The following is a 16,484-nucleotide window of genomic DNA, read 5'->3' on the forward strand; positions in this document are numbered from 1 at the left end:
TCAATGATACCTGCCTCCTGATATTAATGCCCTTGTGTAGATGCCTCCCATACTGAATAAGGCGGGCCAGTGTACCCAACTGGATATTGCAGAAATGACAGTGTGTGACTTCCAAGGATGGATCATAAAAGATATTGTGGCTTCTGCCATGCTCTCTTGGACTGCTTGCTCTGGGGAAGTGAGCTCTCGTGACATGGGGATACTCATGCAGCTCATGGAAAGGCCCCTGTGGGGAGAAACTGAGAGTTCCTGCCAACAACCAGCATGAACTTCCAGACATAGGAATGAATCACCTTGGATCCTCCAGCGCCAGCTGACATCTTGACCACAACCTCATGAGAAACCCTGAGCCAGAACCACACAACTAAGCAACTTTTGAATTCCTGACCCATAAAAACTGTGAGGTAATAAATGCTTATTTGCCTATTATGTCCCAGGCATTCATTCATTCAAGCACTGTTAAGTGCTGAGTCTCTGTCTAATGGAAGAGATAGCCCCACAAAAATCACACAAAGATATAATCGTAGAAATACATACACAGTTAAAATCTGTGATAAGTGTCCTACAACAAAGAAGGGGCTACTTAAATTGAAGAGGCAGAGAATGTCTCTTGCAGACAGTGAGAGTTGAGACCAAAAGTAGAAGAGTTTTACAGGCTGTGGAAAGGGTACATCTGAGCGCCTTAAGGCAGGAAAGAACCTAAGACAATAAAGGAACAAAAGAAGGCCAACTGTGGAAGTTACAGTGAACCACAGGGTATTAGATATGTTACAAATATGCTTTCTAATCCTTACAATAATCCTACAAAGTAGGTATTAGAACACTTATTTTACAGTGAGGGCACCAAGACCCAGAGGTTCAATTACCAGCTCAAGGTAACAGAACTAGTAAGTGGTACCTTGAGATCCAAATCAAAGACCAGCTGGCACTAAAACCCGTGCCATTTCCATTACATCATATCACATTGCCTTCCGTCTTTTCCTGATGCTCTGAGAAAAGAGAAGTCATTGTTCAAATTATCTTAATTTCTCTCCAACTCAAAATGTCTCTATCTTCATTCACTCTTTCCAACTTCCAAGTGATTTTCGGGTATATTCCACACTTTTAAGCCTGCCAAATCACCTTCATTTAAGCATTTTACTGCACTTGACTAGCTTTCCTCTAAGAGAATGTAATAACATCAAGTATCCCTTCACTACATCTGATCTCTCCTTCCCCTGAGTCTCCTACTCTCAAATTTTTTCCCTACCCCATTTCTTCAGAATACCAACAAACTCCTCTTTTCACCATTTAACTTTAAGAGTAATCTGTTTCACAGCTCTACTTCCTTTCCCTCCATTTATTCAACCCACTGCAGTTCTGCTTCCATCTCTATAACAATACTAAAGCTGCTTTTTCAAGGTCAACAATAATTCTCCAAATGTCAAGTCCAAGAGCTAATCAAATTTTAGCTGCAACCACTATTGATTATTCCCTCCCTGAAACTCTATTATCTTCTTTGACAGTACACTCTGGTGGTTTTCCTATATGTCCAACCAGGTCTTGTCAGTATACTTTGTTGGATCTTCTTCCAAGATTTTAAGTCATTGTGACACACAAGATACTGAGTGTTGAATGAGTAATAGGTAATGTTCAGAGCTCTTATTGTAGAGCAAAATTTAATGGCATTATATGAAAGTGTCATGGCATTTAACAATGAATTCTTTTTCAGCTCCAACTCTAAACAGAAATGTATTTTTCTCATCAAAAAGAGATTTAAATCTCCCCCTCCCCCAACACACACACAACTTGGCAATAAAGCAAATGGAGCAGCAAAGCCAAGCTAGGCAGGAAAATCTGATCCCTGATCCTTAAGGATCAGTGGTTCTTAACATTCTTGGAGTCACAGACCCCTTGGAGAATTACATGAAATATAAAAACCCTTTCATCACCCAAATTGTGACTACATGAGCTCATACAAGCACAGGTCTGGAAAAAAATCTGAGGGGTTTCCCAGACTCAAATTAGGAATCCCAGTGATAGAATACAGAGTGCTCAGGTAAGGAAAGGAGGAGGGGAAGGCTACAATAATCTACAGCTTTAGCCAGAATTTTGGATAACATTAAAGAAGAGCAGAACTTCCCACTGAAAATCAATTGATCAGTTCTGTATTTTGAACAGGTTCATAAGCAAACACAAAACCTTAGTAAAAACACTCCTGAAGCAAGACATTTACATCCCAGGATCTCAAAGTTTACATGTAACAAACAGAAGGTTGCAGAATCAGATCTATTTCCTTAGCCATACTATCTTAAGGGTTATCTTCAGTACCTCCCTAGATGAGGATAAAGAGAACCCACTATGTATCTTTTACAATTCAAATTCATAATGAGTATATAACAGGTCTTATTACACTGTAGCTCATCTTTTTTTTCTCAAAATCTTGTCATCTTTTAGTTTAAGAAGTCCTCCAAATAGTGCTTTATATGATTAATTGGACTGGTTAGAGGGATTACACTTTTATTGTTCAAGACAGGGCAGAATCAGGCAGAACGTCTTGGTTCACTGTCTCAAAAAAATCTGATTTTTTGTCTGAATAAAGAGAAAATGGTATCATTTAAAAGAGAAAAGAACTTTAAATCTGTTTTCTTATTCTTCAAAATGCTTACATTGATTAGATAGGCCTGGATAAAAGTACAAAAAGAGCTTTTGATTTTTTGTCTGAATAAAGAGAAAATGGTATCATTTAAAAGAGAAAAGAACTTTAAATCTGTTTTCTTATTCTTCAAAATGCTTACATTGATTAGATAGGCCTGGATAAAAGTCCAAAAAGAGCTTTTGACCTCCATTCATTACCAGCTCTATTTCACTGTTTTTGTATAAATTATAGGCTTACCATTCTTTATGTCTTTATGTCTTTGTATTTCAATATTTTAAACTTCAAGGTACTTAAATATTTCTGCACAATACCCCTATCCCAACACCAAATCTATTATATTTAAGAATCATTCTATGCAAATAGAGAGAATGACTTTTTCTTTTTAGAAAGTTACTTAGATGGAAAAACAAATGGAAGCAGTCAAATATGTCAACAATAAATACAGTATAACAAAAAGATTTCTAAGTTGTGTCAACAGCCCAGGTCAAATTTAACACCATCATTCAAAACCAGCCAAACACATGCTCTAATGGTGAGTTAGTGGTACCACCTTCATACTGAAAGAACTTTACTGTGTTTCGTCTATCGATGTCTAAACTGAAGAAGATAATTCCTGTGTACTGGTTTACATGTGTGTGAGTGGCAGGTTCTGGGTCTGCTGTGCTGTGTCGTGACTGTCAGTGTTTCTCTAGTTTTGCAGTAACGCCGTGTTGTTATTTACGCTCTGACAGACGTCACATGGTAGGTTCTTTCTCAGGAACTCAATTTAACTATTATTTATTGATATATCGTTGCCTGTGAAACGCTTCTACTGGCACAACTTATTGTTAAAGTTTTGAATCCAAAAAAAAAAAAAGAACTTTACTATGTTTTAATTATAAAATTAATACATTGAGCAATTCTGAAACGTCAGAAACTAAGGTTATGCTCTTGAAGTAGTCCATTGGGAAGTTATAAGATGCATTATCTTAGCACTCAATCAAAGTTGCTTACAACAACTTTCATTAAAATTATTTTTTCTGGGAATTCCCTGGCCGTCCAATGGTTAGGACTGGAGAGGGCGTGGGTTCGATCCCTGGTCAGGGAACTAAGATCCGGTAAGCCACGCGATGCGGCCAAAACATAATAATAATAAATAAAACAAAATGATTTTTTCCATTTGTGATTGTCCTTTCCCATAATATTTAATAATGTTAAATTAATTTTTTTAAAAGATAAAATCATGACTCATTCTAATACAAAAATGAACATGGTTCAAGATTTTAACTCACAAAGGAACCAGCCAGATGGTTGATAAAGGGAGTCCCAAAATTGGGCTCATTAAGAGATCAAGAATACTGAAATGAATGTACGTGAGGCAAAACTTCCACTCAACCTCTAAAAGACATGTAGAATTTTCATGTCTACAGATAAAATGATTTAGTCTTGACAGTAGTTATCTACAGTTTATACAGCTGTAAAATAACCTTCTTAGAATCAGATGATACAAGGGGTGTCATCGATATGGAATCTAGACTATGTATTAAAGCACGTTTTTTCCTCATATATATACACATTTTTTCGTATATTAGCCATACATGCTCACCTAAATGCTCCCTTCCCCATCAAACTTACTGAAATAAGTCTATTGCCACAATTTCCTCCCTTCTCATTCATCCAACCCACCGTAGGCTTGTTTCAAACACCTACACTGTTACATCTATTTACAGCCTGATCATATTCATTCTCTACTCTTGTCATTTTCTTGAATATGGAAGACTAGGTGAACATGTCTTAAAAACTCAAGAAACGCCTGAAGAAAATCAGGTAATATAGATAAAAGTCTATTTTCTAAGCTGGCTGCAGCTATCTTGAAGGCACAGGCTTATTTCTTTTATATACCTATATGTTAGCTTTAATCTTCCACAGCTACAGACATCAGAACTCCTTTCTAAACACTTTTATGCAGCCCAAGAATAAAATCGGACAAAACTGCAAGAAAGAAAAGCTAATTCCCACTTGGTGACAGAGCACCTAAAGCCTCAATTACCAAGCAAGGAGGAGTCAGCCCTGGTCACTTCCCCCTCTGGCGACCAAGGAGCGGAAACCGAAAGGCAGACCAATGTCACTCCAGGGACTGCGGAGATCCAGACAGCTCAGCATCCTAGGCTCAGCGCCTACCCAGCCCTGATTCGAGCAGCTCTCGGTCCGTGAAAAGCCCAGTCCACACGAGCGACCACACAAACTCGACTCCTGCACCCCCGGGCGCACGCCTCCCCAGGGGCTAGAGCACCACTGTCCCTTGTGCCCGGGTCTGCCTATCCTCTATCTTCTGGTGGGTAACTTCTCCCCGACAGCGCCTCGGGCGAGAGGAACCAGACCAACAGCGGGGATGGGGGGGGGGGGCTGTGAGCGCCAGGCTCATTTTTGCGGAGAACTGACAAAACCAGCCCTCTATGCCCGCACCCCTAGCCCTGGCCGAGTCCCGTGCGCCTCCCGCCGCGCCCCCGGCCCGCTCCGCCCCGCCTGCCTTCCCGGCCTCCGTCCCGCCTCTCACAGCATTCCGGCGGTCCCATCCGGCAGGTAGGCACGGCGGGTTAAGTTCCTCGTGGAAAGCGGCCGAGCGGCATCCCCGAACAACCCTTGCCAGGAGCTCGGCGGGTAAAGCAAGCCAAAGTCCCAGGAGGCTGGAAGGACCAGCCGCAGGAGCCCTGGCAGGCGAAACACCGCCTTCCGCTCCCGGCCGGCGCTCACCAATCAGAGCCCGGCTCTTACGTCATTTCCCCCAGAAGGCAAACGGAACGTCGGGCGGAAGAGGCTCCTTGAGCGGACCCGGAAGGGGTGGGTTCGACGGGTGAATCCAATCAGTCCGGAGCCTCGTGGAGGCCAAGGTAGGTACCGTAGGTGCGCGGCGGCTGAGCGCCTTTGTTCTGCTCCTCGGGTTTGTTTGGTCCTGGCTGAGACCTTCCTGGTGCCAGCCGCAGGCAAGGCAGGGGGATTTGGGGCCGGTCTCGAGGGTGGAGGGGCACCTGGGCCACTGCGGGAGGCCCACCGCCGTCCCCGGGAAGCCGGCCGCGGACACCCGAAGCTGGTGCGTGCGGTGTTGAGCTCGTTCACCCGGCGCCTGCAGGGCTCGCCTGAGGATGGTCTGGCAGCGTGGTGGGTGTGCGGAACCCCCACTTCACCCTCTCCTGATTGAAAAATTGGTTTAGGGACATCTGACAGGTCTGTTCCGGCGGTCCAGCCTTTCAGCGCATCATAGAAGCATGTTTTCGGGGGCTGTGGCTTAAGAAGCAGGGATGGTAGGGGCATAGAGGGAGGTTAGGTCGTGAACTCTCTCCGAAAAGCGTCATATACACACATGCGTGTGAGACACAAGTGACCAGTACCAAGTTGTATGGAAGATCGTTGAAGTTTTGAGGCAATGGAAAAGGCTTCGAGAATTGGACTAGCCCCAAAGGAAGTGGGCCTCAGAGGGTAACACTTAGGTAGACGGGCGAATGCATGTTATTCTAAGGGAGAGGAACAGTTTGAAGAAGGCAGGGTGACAGGACAAGGAGGGAAACCAGCTAGCCTGACAGAAAATTTTATGCGAGAACTGAAGAGGAACAGATAGGTTGAGTTCTTGGGAAGTGCACACAGTTTAGCTCTTAAAGGGTTTTGGGGTAGGATTAGTGCGTTTGAAAAGATTAGTCAAGTAGTATTAATGACTTTTAAAAGAAAAGAATGAAAAACATGGAGGTGGAGGTGCTGCATAGTGCAGGAACCCAGTGATAAAGAGCTGGAACAGAAAGTAGTGGAGAGAAAAGGATCCTCCTTCAGAGAAACAGGTAGAAGTAGTTTCTGACAAAAGAGAGGACGGAGGCAAAGAGAAATAGTTTAGTGGTTAAAAGAAGAAATTTTGGAGTTTGGTTTGTAATCTGGCTTTGGCACTTAAAACCAGCTGAATGACTTTGAGCTAGCTATTTCACATCTCTGTGTCTAGTTTCCTTGTCTGTAAAATAGGGATAAGAATAGTACCTGAAAAAGAAAAAAAAAAAAAGAATAGTACCTGTCTTGCAAGGTAACTGTGAAGGATCCTTTTAAGCACTTTACATGTATTAACCCACTTAATTCAATTAATTAATTATGATTAATCCAATTAATAAATATGAAATTAACTTCATATGTTTACTCAGTTATATACATTTTAATGTATCAGTTACCATATAGTAAGCACTCTTTCAGTATTGGCTGTCTAAATAATATTAATGAGCCAAAGGTTACTACAAGGTTTTGAGCCTGAATGGCATGGAGAGCTGTGTGTTTTAGAGTTAGAAAAAAATGAGTAAGGTTCAGGAAGCAAGGTAGGTTTGGTTTTATACACGTTAAATGTGATACTGCAAGGTATTCCGATGGGGATGTCTAATAAGCTCTTGGAGCTATATAGTTGGTATTCAGGTATGTGGGCCGGACTGGAAGTAGGGATGTGATGGGTCCCTGGGCCTAGGCATGCTGTATGAAGTCTCCAAGGAAAATACTGTGGTAGATGGCGGAAGACTACCATGAACAACAATTACAATTAAGGGGCTGGGGCCAGAGGAGTAAGATGAATTGGTAAAGAATTGATCAAATGGCCCAGGTTAAGAGCGTTTTTGCCATGTTAATATTATCTTCCCTTCGCTTTTAACTGGCTTTATGTTGGTTCCTGGGAGAAGAAAAATGAGGCCTGTAAGTGGTCATTAAAAGAAAGTATTAGTACAGGCATTGAGTATTTTCCTGTTAAAGTAGACTAAAATATCAGGTTGTAATAGAAAGAGACCCTGTAGCGTTAAACCAAACAAACTGAACCAACAACAACAACAAACAAAAACAGCTCCAGAAGAAGGCTGTAACTTCTGTTTAGTATTCTTGTGTTTTTTAAGTTGCACCGGTGTTTGGGGGAATACCTTTCACATTTCCATATTAAGAGCAGGCAAGCTTAATTTATCTCCTTCACCAGTTGTCTCTTATGGTAACCAAGTGTTTTCAGTGAATTTGATTTAGTGCAGTTGTTAAAACCAAAGCTGAGTCCGCCCCCCTGTGGGCAGTCAAGCCAGTCTACTGACACCGGGTTGTGGTGAAGGAAAGTGCAGCGTTTATGGCAGGGCCCTCAGGAGAAGGTGCAGCTAATGCTCAGAAGACACCCCTCCCACCCACTGGCTTTCAGGGAAAGGTTTTTAAAGTCAAGGTGAGGGAGAGGGGGTGGGGCAAGTCATCAGCTGGTGGGCATTCTTCTGATTGGTTGGTGGTGAGGTAATTGGGAGTCAACACCATCAACCTTCTAGTTCCAACTGGCCTGGAGTCTATGTGCTGGTGGTCAGCATTCAGTTAACTTCTTCCACCTGGTTGGGGTTTCAGTATCTGCAAAACAGCTCAGGGATATGGTTCAGAATATTATCTCCGTAGCCCTTGAGGAGGAACCTAAAGATCCTTGATTTTGTTTAATGGCTAAAACTATTTTTATTTTGTCTTGCTTGATTTCTTTGTTTCTGCATTTTCTCACTTCTCTGATTACATTTGCTCTTTGGAACTCAGGGAAGGCTTAGGAGGCTAAAGGTTTTCTACTAACGGGAGGCAGGTGGAGGACACGGTGCAGGGTGGGGGGGTGGGGGGCGAGGTGGGGGGTGGGAGGCGGCGGTGGTGTCTGACCTGGGAAGGCCCTGTAGTGTCCTGCTCGGTTACACAGGAACTATGGCAACTTTGAAAAACAGTGTGCCAAGTTCTAGTAGTAGTTTTTGTGTGCCAAGCGGAGGTGGCTGCCCTGCTTTGGAAGTCCAGGACAGACCTGCACGTATTAGTTACAGTAGTTCTCAAAGCGGGGAACTCAGCAGCAGCATTACTTGAGAACTTGTTAGAAGTGAAAAATCTCGGGCCCCACCCCAGACCTACTGAATCAGAAACAGGCCCTGGGGATGTGCGGTGTAGGTGGTTCCCAGCAATTTGTTTTCATAATCCCTTGGGTGATTTAGATACATTCTGGAGTTTGAGAGCCGCTGTGCTCCAAGGTAAGTGCCACAAGGTCAGGGATTTTGTTTTACTCAACACCTTATCTCTAGCGTCTAGATCAGTGCCTGTCTCATTATTAGTAGGTTTACAATAAATGCTCACCAATAAATATTTTCAGTCTCAGGCTGTCCGTCTCCGTGTAAAAACCTTGATGGTAGTTGAATGGGCAGAAGCAAATTGTTGAGCTGCATTGAGGCCACATGTCAGAATTTGTGAGGTGGCCATGACAGTGTGACCAATGCGAAACTTGAGGAGTGAGAGATTACACGTTGAGTCGGCAGTGAATAAAAAATGGAGATGTCTGGGTATTTTATGTCAGTAATATATTCAGAGTAAATGAAGGTTAAGCAACCACAGGTCATGTACTTTTAACCACATGATACACAGTCGGTGTTTGCCAGCCTAGCAGAACCAAGGCGCCCAAAGAACTCAGTTTTCTTTGTTTGCAGGTGCAGCTGCCTCACTTGTGGTATCAGATGTTTGAACATGGGGCTCACCAGGCAGTACCTACGCTATGTTGCCAGTGCAGTCTTTGGCCTTATTGGCAGCCAGAAGGGTAATATTGTCTTTGTGACACTTCGTGGTGAAAAAGGACGCTATGTGGCAGTACCAGCCTGTGAACATGTTTTCATCTGGGACTTAAGGAAAGGAGAGAAGGTACGTGAGGAATCACCTAGATTGATATTGAGGTATGGGTATTTGAGGGTGGAGGCAGAAGTGGGAGAGCTCTGCTTTGTCATGCACAGATTTTTTTTTTAAGTGTGTGCCTCTAGAAATTTTTTTTTTCCTTTGGGTCTAGATAGCCAAGTATCACATTCTATTGTGCTCTTCTACACTAAATTCTGAAAATCACAACCAAAAGAGCTTACCTCTTAGGTATTTATTTGTAGTGATATTTACAGGTAATTATTTGTAATCATTATTCCCAACATGTTTGTTTTTCTCTACTTCACCAGTTCTCCATTTTTCAAGTTCTTCTCCTTGCCCTCAGAACTAGTTATAGAATATTAGGCATTTAAAAGGAATATTGCTGTGTTGACTGAATCTTTTTCTTACCTATGCAGATGAGGCCCAACGGTTGTTAAACTAGCCTTTGAAATTTTGTATGACTCTGAATTCCCAAGCCTACCACTTCTGCCAAACAAAATACAGGCAGTTTGATCTTGTCCACTCACTTTGTGACCTCCAAGAGGTTAATACTTTGATACTTAGTGTCCCCCAGGGTCCCTTGGGGATACATCACTGTAGCACTCCAGTGCCATGCAGGTTGGTTTCTGGGATGGGGCTAAGTTAAATCAAGGATGTGTTTATAACCCCTTTTGGAAAATCATTTGGTGTTGACATAGAATAAGCACTTAGTAATTTATTCCATTGCCTGGGAAATTTTGGCATGTATTATGCTAATGTAGAGCTTTGGAGAAACAGTATAGTATAGCTCTACCTTTTCTTGAATGTTTCATTACCCAGTACAAATAATAATTTCTGTATTAAAGAACTTGAGATAAGTGTCCAAAGTCTCATTATTATTCATAAGAGCGATTTGGAATTATTGATGCTCTTAATTTTACTGTGCCTGATTATTCCCACACTTTTTCCTTGATGACATGCTTAACTCCTCTACATTGTTTTTAATTCTTATTATTTCAGATTCTCATCCTGCAGGGGCTTAAACACGAAGTCACTTTCTTGTGCCCCTCCCCAGATGGGCTGCACTTAGCTGTTGGTTATGAGGATGGGTCTATCCGAATCTTCAGTCTCCTGAGTGGGGAAGGAAATGTGACCTTCAATGGACACAAAGCAGCAATCACTTCCTTGAAGTATGATCAGCTAGGAGGCAGGCTGGCATCTGGGTCCAAGGTGAGACCTTGAATTAGGTGCCCTGACTTTAATCCAGAAAGGAGTGTAAGGCTACTGCTGAAGCAGGTTATTCACAAACATTGTTGCGTGAAACAGTGGGCACTCGGTGTACAAAATAGTATAGGCGGTAGGATAGAGTGAGAAGGATGGATATGAATTGGGTGGTTCATTTTGTTTCCTGTCAGATTCACTGATAAAAGACTATTAAATACAGGAACAAGATGAGGATGCCCATGATAGTTACTATGTAACATCATTGTGGATATGCTACCCAAAACAGTACACAAGTTGGGTGAACAAAACAAATTGGAAGAGGAGAGTCAAAATGATGATTCTTGGCCATTTGTTTTGGTAAAATCGGTAGCCTTCTTATGTCTCAGTCATCAGAAAATAGAATGTAAATGATTCCATTTACAAAAGTATGTTAAGTAATGGACACAAAAATACTGTGAAACTTGACTAAAGAATGTAACAGAAGATTTGAGTGAATAGAGACACAAACCATGTTCTTGAATGGCAAGACAGAGTATTGAAAAGATGCTCGTATGTTCTAATTAGTTTATACAGATAAAGCAATTTAAATATCCCGAAGGTCTTTTTGTTGTTTTTTTAGAATATGACCAAATGATTTAAAAGAATATATGGAAAAACAAATGAATAATAAATAGCAGAATTTTGGGAAAAAATAAAAGGGTTTCAGATTTCTTTTTTCAGGGTTAGATTTAAGAAGTTTCAGATATTAAAATGCATTATGAAGTCATAACTTATAATGTGTTATATTAGCCTGGCATTAATACAAATTAGTCAGATAGATTACTGCAACCAAATGGGAATCCAAGAAACAAATCCACTTGATATACCTAATTAGTATATTTTAAAGATGACATTTTTGACGAGTAGAAAAATGATGGATTACTTATGAAACAGGACTTAAACAGTTGGCTATTTGGGGGGAAATTTAAAGTTAAAACTTTACCTCATGCTGTGAACCAAAGAGTCATGGATTAAAAGACTTAAATATTAAACCATGATGTTTTAAGTAAACTAGAAGATATATAAATAAATATTTATTTGATATCAAGGTGGAAAAAGACTTCAAGCATATCAGCAAGGAAAGAAATTATAAAGGAAAAGACTGATAAATTTGAATGCTTGATATTTGAATATTTAAAACATTTGTGCATTAAAACACTATAAAGAAGTTGTCAAGAGTAAATCCTAAGAGTTCTCATCACAAGGAGAAATTTTTTTTCCTTTTTTTCTTTTTATTATATCTATATGAGAAGATGGGTATTAGCTGAACCTATTATGGTAATCATTTCACAATATATGTAAATTAAACTGTCATGCCGTATGCCTTAAACTTATACAATTGATGTATGTCAATTATTTTTTCAATAAAACTGGAAAAAATAAAGTTAAAGGACAATGAAAAAGGGAAAGTATTTAATAGTTCCACTATAAAAGGGAAGGATTAATATCATGTCTTAATAACCAACAAACAAGTAAAAAATAAGACGCAAAGGAAGATAAAAGACATGACTTGGCAGTTCAAAGGAGGTGCAGAGCGGCCAGTAATCACCATAGAGCATGTACAGAATTTCTCATTGGTATTCAGAAATGCAAATCAGATAAACATTGAGACAGCCTTTCAACTTGGTGAAACTGGCAGTGTTTTTTGAGCAACTGATAATATCCAGAGATGAAGGGATGGGAAAACTGGCATTGTCATACATATCCCTGGTGGACCTTTAGATTGGTGCACCCTTTCTGGAGATCACCCTGAATTGCAGACTTAAGATAGAAATACCTTTTAACCCAAGAATTTCCCTTTTTAGTCTTTATTCTGATCAGAGATATGTACAAAGATAGAGGTACAAGAATGTTCATTTCCACATATTTATAATAGCAAAAAATTGGAAACTGCCTAAATGGCTGAAATAGAAAAAATTTAAAGTAAATTATGGTATATCCTTAATGTTGGTTATTATGTGACCATTAAAAATGAGAACAGTCTGGAAGGACATGGAAATATATTAAATGAGAAAAAGAAGGAGAGTTATACAATGATAGGAATAGCATGATCTCAGTTAACAACATGTATGTATACATAAAGACTAGAATAGTATACAACAAAATATCTATGGTGATTATATCTGGATGGTGAAATCAACTGGTGTTTGGTTCCTCTGTGCTTTTCTGTATGTTTTCCAAATTTTCTATAAGGACTACATATCAACTTTGTAATAAAAATATTGTGTGTCAAGTTAGGCCTTATGTGGTAAAGAAAATTCTTCTGTATTTGATTCCTTTAGGACACAGATATTATCGTGTGGGATGTGATCAATGAAAGTGGCCTCTACCGTCTAAAGGGGCACAAGGACGCTGTTACACAAGCATTGTTTCTACGAGACAAGAATCTGCTAGTTACTAGGTAAAGAAATAATAAGTTTTGTTTCCATTTCTTTCTCTAGGTGAATTCATTGGAGAGGTTTTCACAGAGGGAATTTGTTTCATTCCTTACTCGTATCTCCGCACTATACTCAAGCTCATGTGCTAGTTTCCTCTTCTCTCTGCTTTTCCTCTCTCTACCCCTCCCTTCCCCTCCCCTCCCTTCCCAAACAGTGTCATAGATGCTATCCAGAGTTATTTATAGCATTTTTTAATTCCCTTTTCTGATTTGTCATTATTTTCCCCTGATATCAGCTTTTCCATATTCCTTAACTCTTCAACAGACCTTGTATAGGATGAACTGTCTACTTCTGGATCCCTAGAAAGTCAGAAAAGCCGAATATGGAGCAGTGGGCAGATGCGAATACCAAATGTTTGTTTTAGCCTGCCTCTTCAGAAGAGACATACTCCATACTTAGGCCTTCTGAACATCTAATAGGTTGAACCATTTGAAATTTCCATTTGTATGGGTTAAAAATGATAGGTCAGATATCAGCAATTTCATATAGTTCAGCCTAATCTAATAGTTATCATTCCTAAGGAATGGCCACCCAGGAAAGTTTGGGATCTTAAGTTTTGCCAGGCAGTAATTAGAAGAACCATAGTAATTAGAACCACAGAAGAACCAGAAGGCAGTGTAGAGGAGCAGCACGAAATGCTGTACCAGTGGTGGATTTGTTCCTGTGGGATAGGATACAGGGACGTTAGTGTGTCTTGCTCAGACAACACACGTTCTGTGAGGCAATGACTCTACTGTTCTACTAGAATATACGTACACCTTATAGCTTAGGGAGTGTAAGGGAAAGGAAATAACACCGTGAGGTGGGATTATATAGGAAAGACTTTGTAAATTGGGTTTCTGTTTTTTTCCAGTTTTGTCATGAAGCAGGATTATATTAGATTTACATTGGTGAAGAAGCAGGGAACAGGCATTTGAGGCAGGAAGAGTAGAGCCCATTGGCAGGGAGATTAAGTGCCAATTAATGGGAAGTTTTGGGAATCGTGCTGAAGAACTTGATTTTGAATCCATAGAGAACCTTGAGTTAGTGCAAATTTAGAAGAGTAAGATTATCTGACAGTAGTGTATTGGATGTGGTGAGGGAACAGAATAGACAAAGAGACCAGATAAGTTATTAAAATAATTTGGGCAGTAGGACCTAACTTCAGGTTTGTGTACAGAAATGGATTGGGAGGAATCAAGGCTTGGAGACTTCCCAGAGGAGGCGTTTTCTGGACCTAGAGACTAGCTGGACGTGGGAGACAAGGGAGCAGGAGAGGTCTAAGATGTTTGTGTGTTAGAATGAAGGAATGTTGATGCCGTGGCGATGGAAATGATGGTCAACTGGTCAAGTTCTGTTTTGTAGCACTCTGAATTCAAGGTTATTTTTGTGCTTACAGATGGAACATTTTATTTTTCTACCTGAGAATAGCCATATAAAGAGTTAGGATTCTTTACTTTTTAAAAGAAAGGTCAAGTAAATAGTAGCATTAGACATCATTGCTGTGTATTGTCTTTTTAAGGCAACAAATAAGTCCTTGATTTTCCAGTTAGTTCAGTGATTCTTCCTAATAATATTTTTTTCCTATTTCTCCTAGTGGGAAAGATACCATGGTGAAATGGTGGGACCTTGATACCCAGCACTGCTTCAAAACAATGGTTGGCCACCGAACTGAGGTATATATAGGGTCATGGGCCCAGGGAAAGAATAGCAAGGCAGAAAGGAAAAGATGGTTTCTTCCCTGGCCCTTTCATGGCTCTTTGTTTTTACTGCTAACAGTAATCAACATGTACTGTCTTTAGAGAAAGAAGTTGGAGTGGTGGACAAAGTGCCAACCGTCAGAGCAGATGCATCTGCTCTGGCATTTAGTAGAAATTGGCCTCGGATAAGTTTTTAACCCATGAATATGGGTTTCATCACTTTTAAATTATAAGTATCCACCTTTATGATCGTAGGGAAGTTTAATGATACTGTGTATACAGTGCCTGGCCCGGTGACACGTAAATAGCAAATTATAGCCATTATAATAATTACCTGAACATAGATCTGTTCAATATAGATCAGGGAATATTTTACATCTTTGCATCCTCCTTTGTGCTTTGTTCATACCAGGCATAGGTGAAGGTGATTAAGGGGTACAAACTTCCAGCTATAAAATATGTAAGCCATGGGATTGAATCTACACATAGGGTATATAGTCAGTAATATTTTAACAACTTTGTATGGTGATGGATGGTAACTGGTCTTATTTTGGTGATCGTTTCATAATGTATAAAAATATTGAGTCACTGTGTTGTATGCCTTAAACTAATTTAACATTGTATGTTAATTATAACTCAATTATATATATTTTTGTATATATATGCCCTAGAATATATGAGGAATATACACACCCTAGAATTAATGAGGAGGAAAAGCAGATTCTTTCTTGATTTGCAACAGTACTGTTATTTTCATTGTTTAGTTCATGGATGTTTGAGGCTAAAAATTATGCTCTGATAGACGTTAATGGAGCACCTTTCATTTGCAAGGCACTGCTGAAATCAAAGAAGTGCCACACTTGAAATCATTATTTTGAGTGGCTTCTAGTTAGGATTTATTCTGAACAGCCATAATCTAAATTTAAGGATAGGAAATTACAGAGAAACTGCTAGTTACCCCATAAACAACACTTCCACCACAGATCATTTTCTCTCTCAAAGTGAGCTTTCTCGTAGTGTATTTTGAAAGGGTTGTCTTAATAGTAGACTTTGCAGTGCCAAAGAGATTTCACTACAGTGACTTTTGGAATGTCATGTCATGCATCCTGGAGTCCCTTAATAACCATATTATTTGAATGTTTTTATACCCTGTAGGTATGGGGTTTGGCTCTGGTGTCAGAAGAAAAGCGACTCATCACTGGGGCTTCTGACAGTGAACTGAGGGCTTGGGACATAGCTTACCTGCAAGAGGTAATTGCTTTTTTTCTGATCATGGGCAGTGTCATGTTTTAGCAATTTCATAGGCTTGTTGAATTTAGAATCAGATGTAATTTTTGAGTACTTCACATAGTATTGGAATTCTCTCTTACTGTGATTTCTAAACAATTTTTTTCTTCATTCCATGGTCCATTGCCCTCATTTGCACTTGGCAGAAGGATAGCTTTAGGCTGACAGCTCTTGGTAATAATGTTAATGTTTTAGTCTGTAGGGCTCTTAGCTTGATATTCCTTGACCTTTGGGTGTCCACGGATGGACTTCCGAATATCTGTGACCCTCTTCCCTCAAACAAAAATCTATGTAAAAGTTGTGTATGTTTATGTAAATATGTATATTCTGAGAAGATCTGTCACATTTTCTCAGATCATCAAAGATTTTGCGTGGATGAAAGGTTATAGACCTTAGGTTTAGCTGGAGTTAGGTGTGTGGTGTTGTGTCCAGTAGCCATTTTGATGGGTTCTTCATTAGTAGGCTAGGGTTTATCTTTTTTTTTGTTTAAGGAGAAAATGTAACCTCTCTTGCATGTCTTTGCAATTCGTAATGCCAATTTGAATC

The 16,484-nt window shown here is 40.1% G+C and overlaps 2 protein-coding genes across 5 annotated transcripts in view; one reads left to right on the forward strand and one right to left on the reverse strand.

The window, feature by feature from the left end:
• Positions 1–5,351, reverse strand: part of GDAP2 (ganglioside induced differentiation associated protein 2) — a 74,378-nt gene extending 69,027 nt beyond the window's left edge. The window contains exon 1 of the mRNA XM_059928850.1: positions 5,175–5,351. The gene's annotated coding sequence lies outside the window, so the exon portion shown is untranslated. The remainder of the gene's footprint in view (positions 1–5,174) is intronic.
• Positions 5,352–5,448: 97 nt separating this feature from the next.
• WDR3 (WD repeat domain 3) overlaps positions 5,449–16,484 on the forward strand; it is a 58,767-nt gene continuing 47,731 nt past the window's right edge. Inside the window, exons 1-6 of one of the 4 annotated variants that reach the window (XM_059928891.1) lie at positions 5,449–5,508; positions 9,094–9,301; positions 10,292–10,501; positions 12,817–12,935; positions 14,549–14,627; positions 15,807–15,902. In XM_059928891.1, coding sequence (XP_059784874.1) covers positions 9,131–9,301; positions 10,292–10,501; positions 12,817–12,935; positions 14,549–14,627; positions 15,807–15,902 — 675 coding nt within the window. In that variant the 5' untranslated portion in view covers positions 5,449–5,508; positions 9,094–9,130. Of the gene's footprint in view, positions 5,509–5,550; positions 5,602–5,690; positions 5,777–9,093; positions 9,302–10,291; positions 10,502–12,816; positions 12,936–14,548; positions 14,628–15,806; positions 15,903–16,484 lie in introns of those variants that run through there. The other 3 variants (XM_059928910.1, XM_059928881.1, XM_059928900.1) reach the window with 3 other exon arrangements.

The sequence above is a fragment of the Balaenoptera ricei genome, chromosome 1 (genome assembly GCF_028023285.1).
Source record: "Balaenoptera ricei isolate mBalRic1 chromosome 1, mBalRic1.hap2, whole genome shotgun sequence".
In the NCBI taxonomy this organism is placed as follows: domain Eukaryota; kingdom Metazoa; phylum Chordata; class Mammalia; order Artiodactyla; family Balaenopteridae; genus Balaenoptera; species Balaenoptera ricei.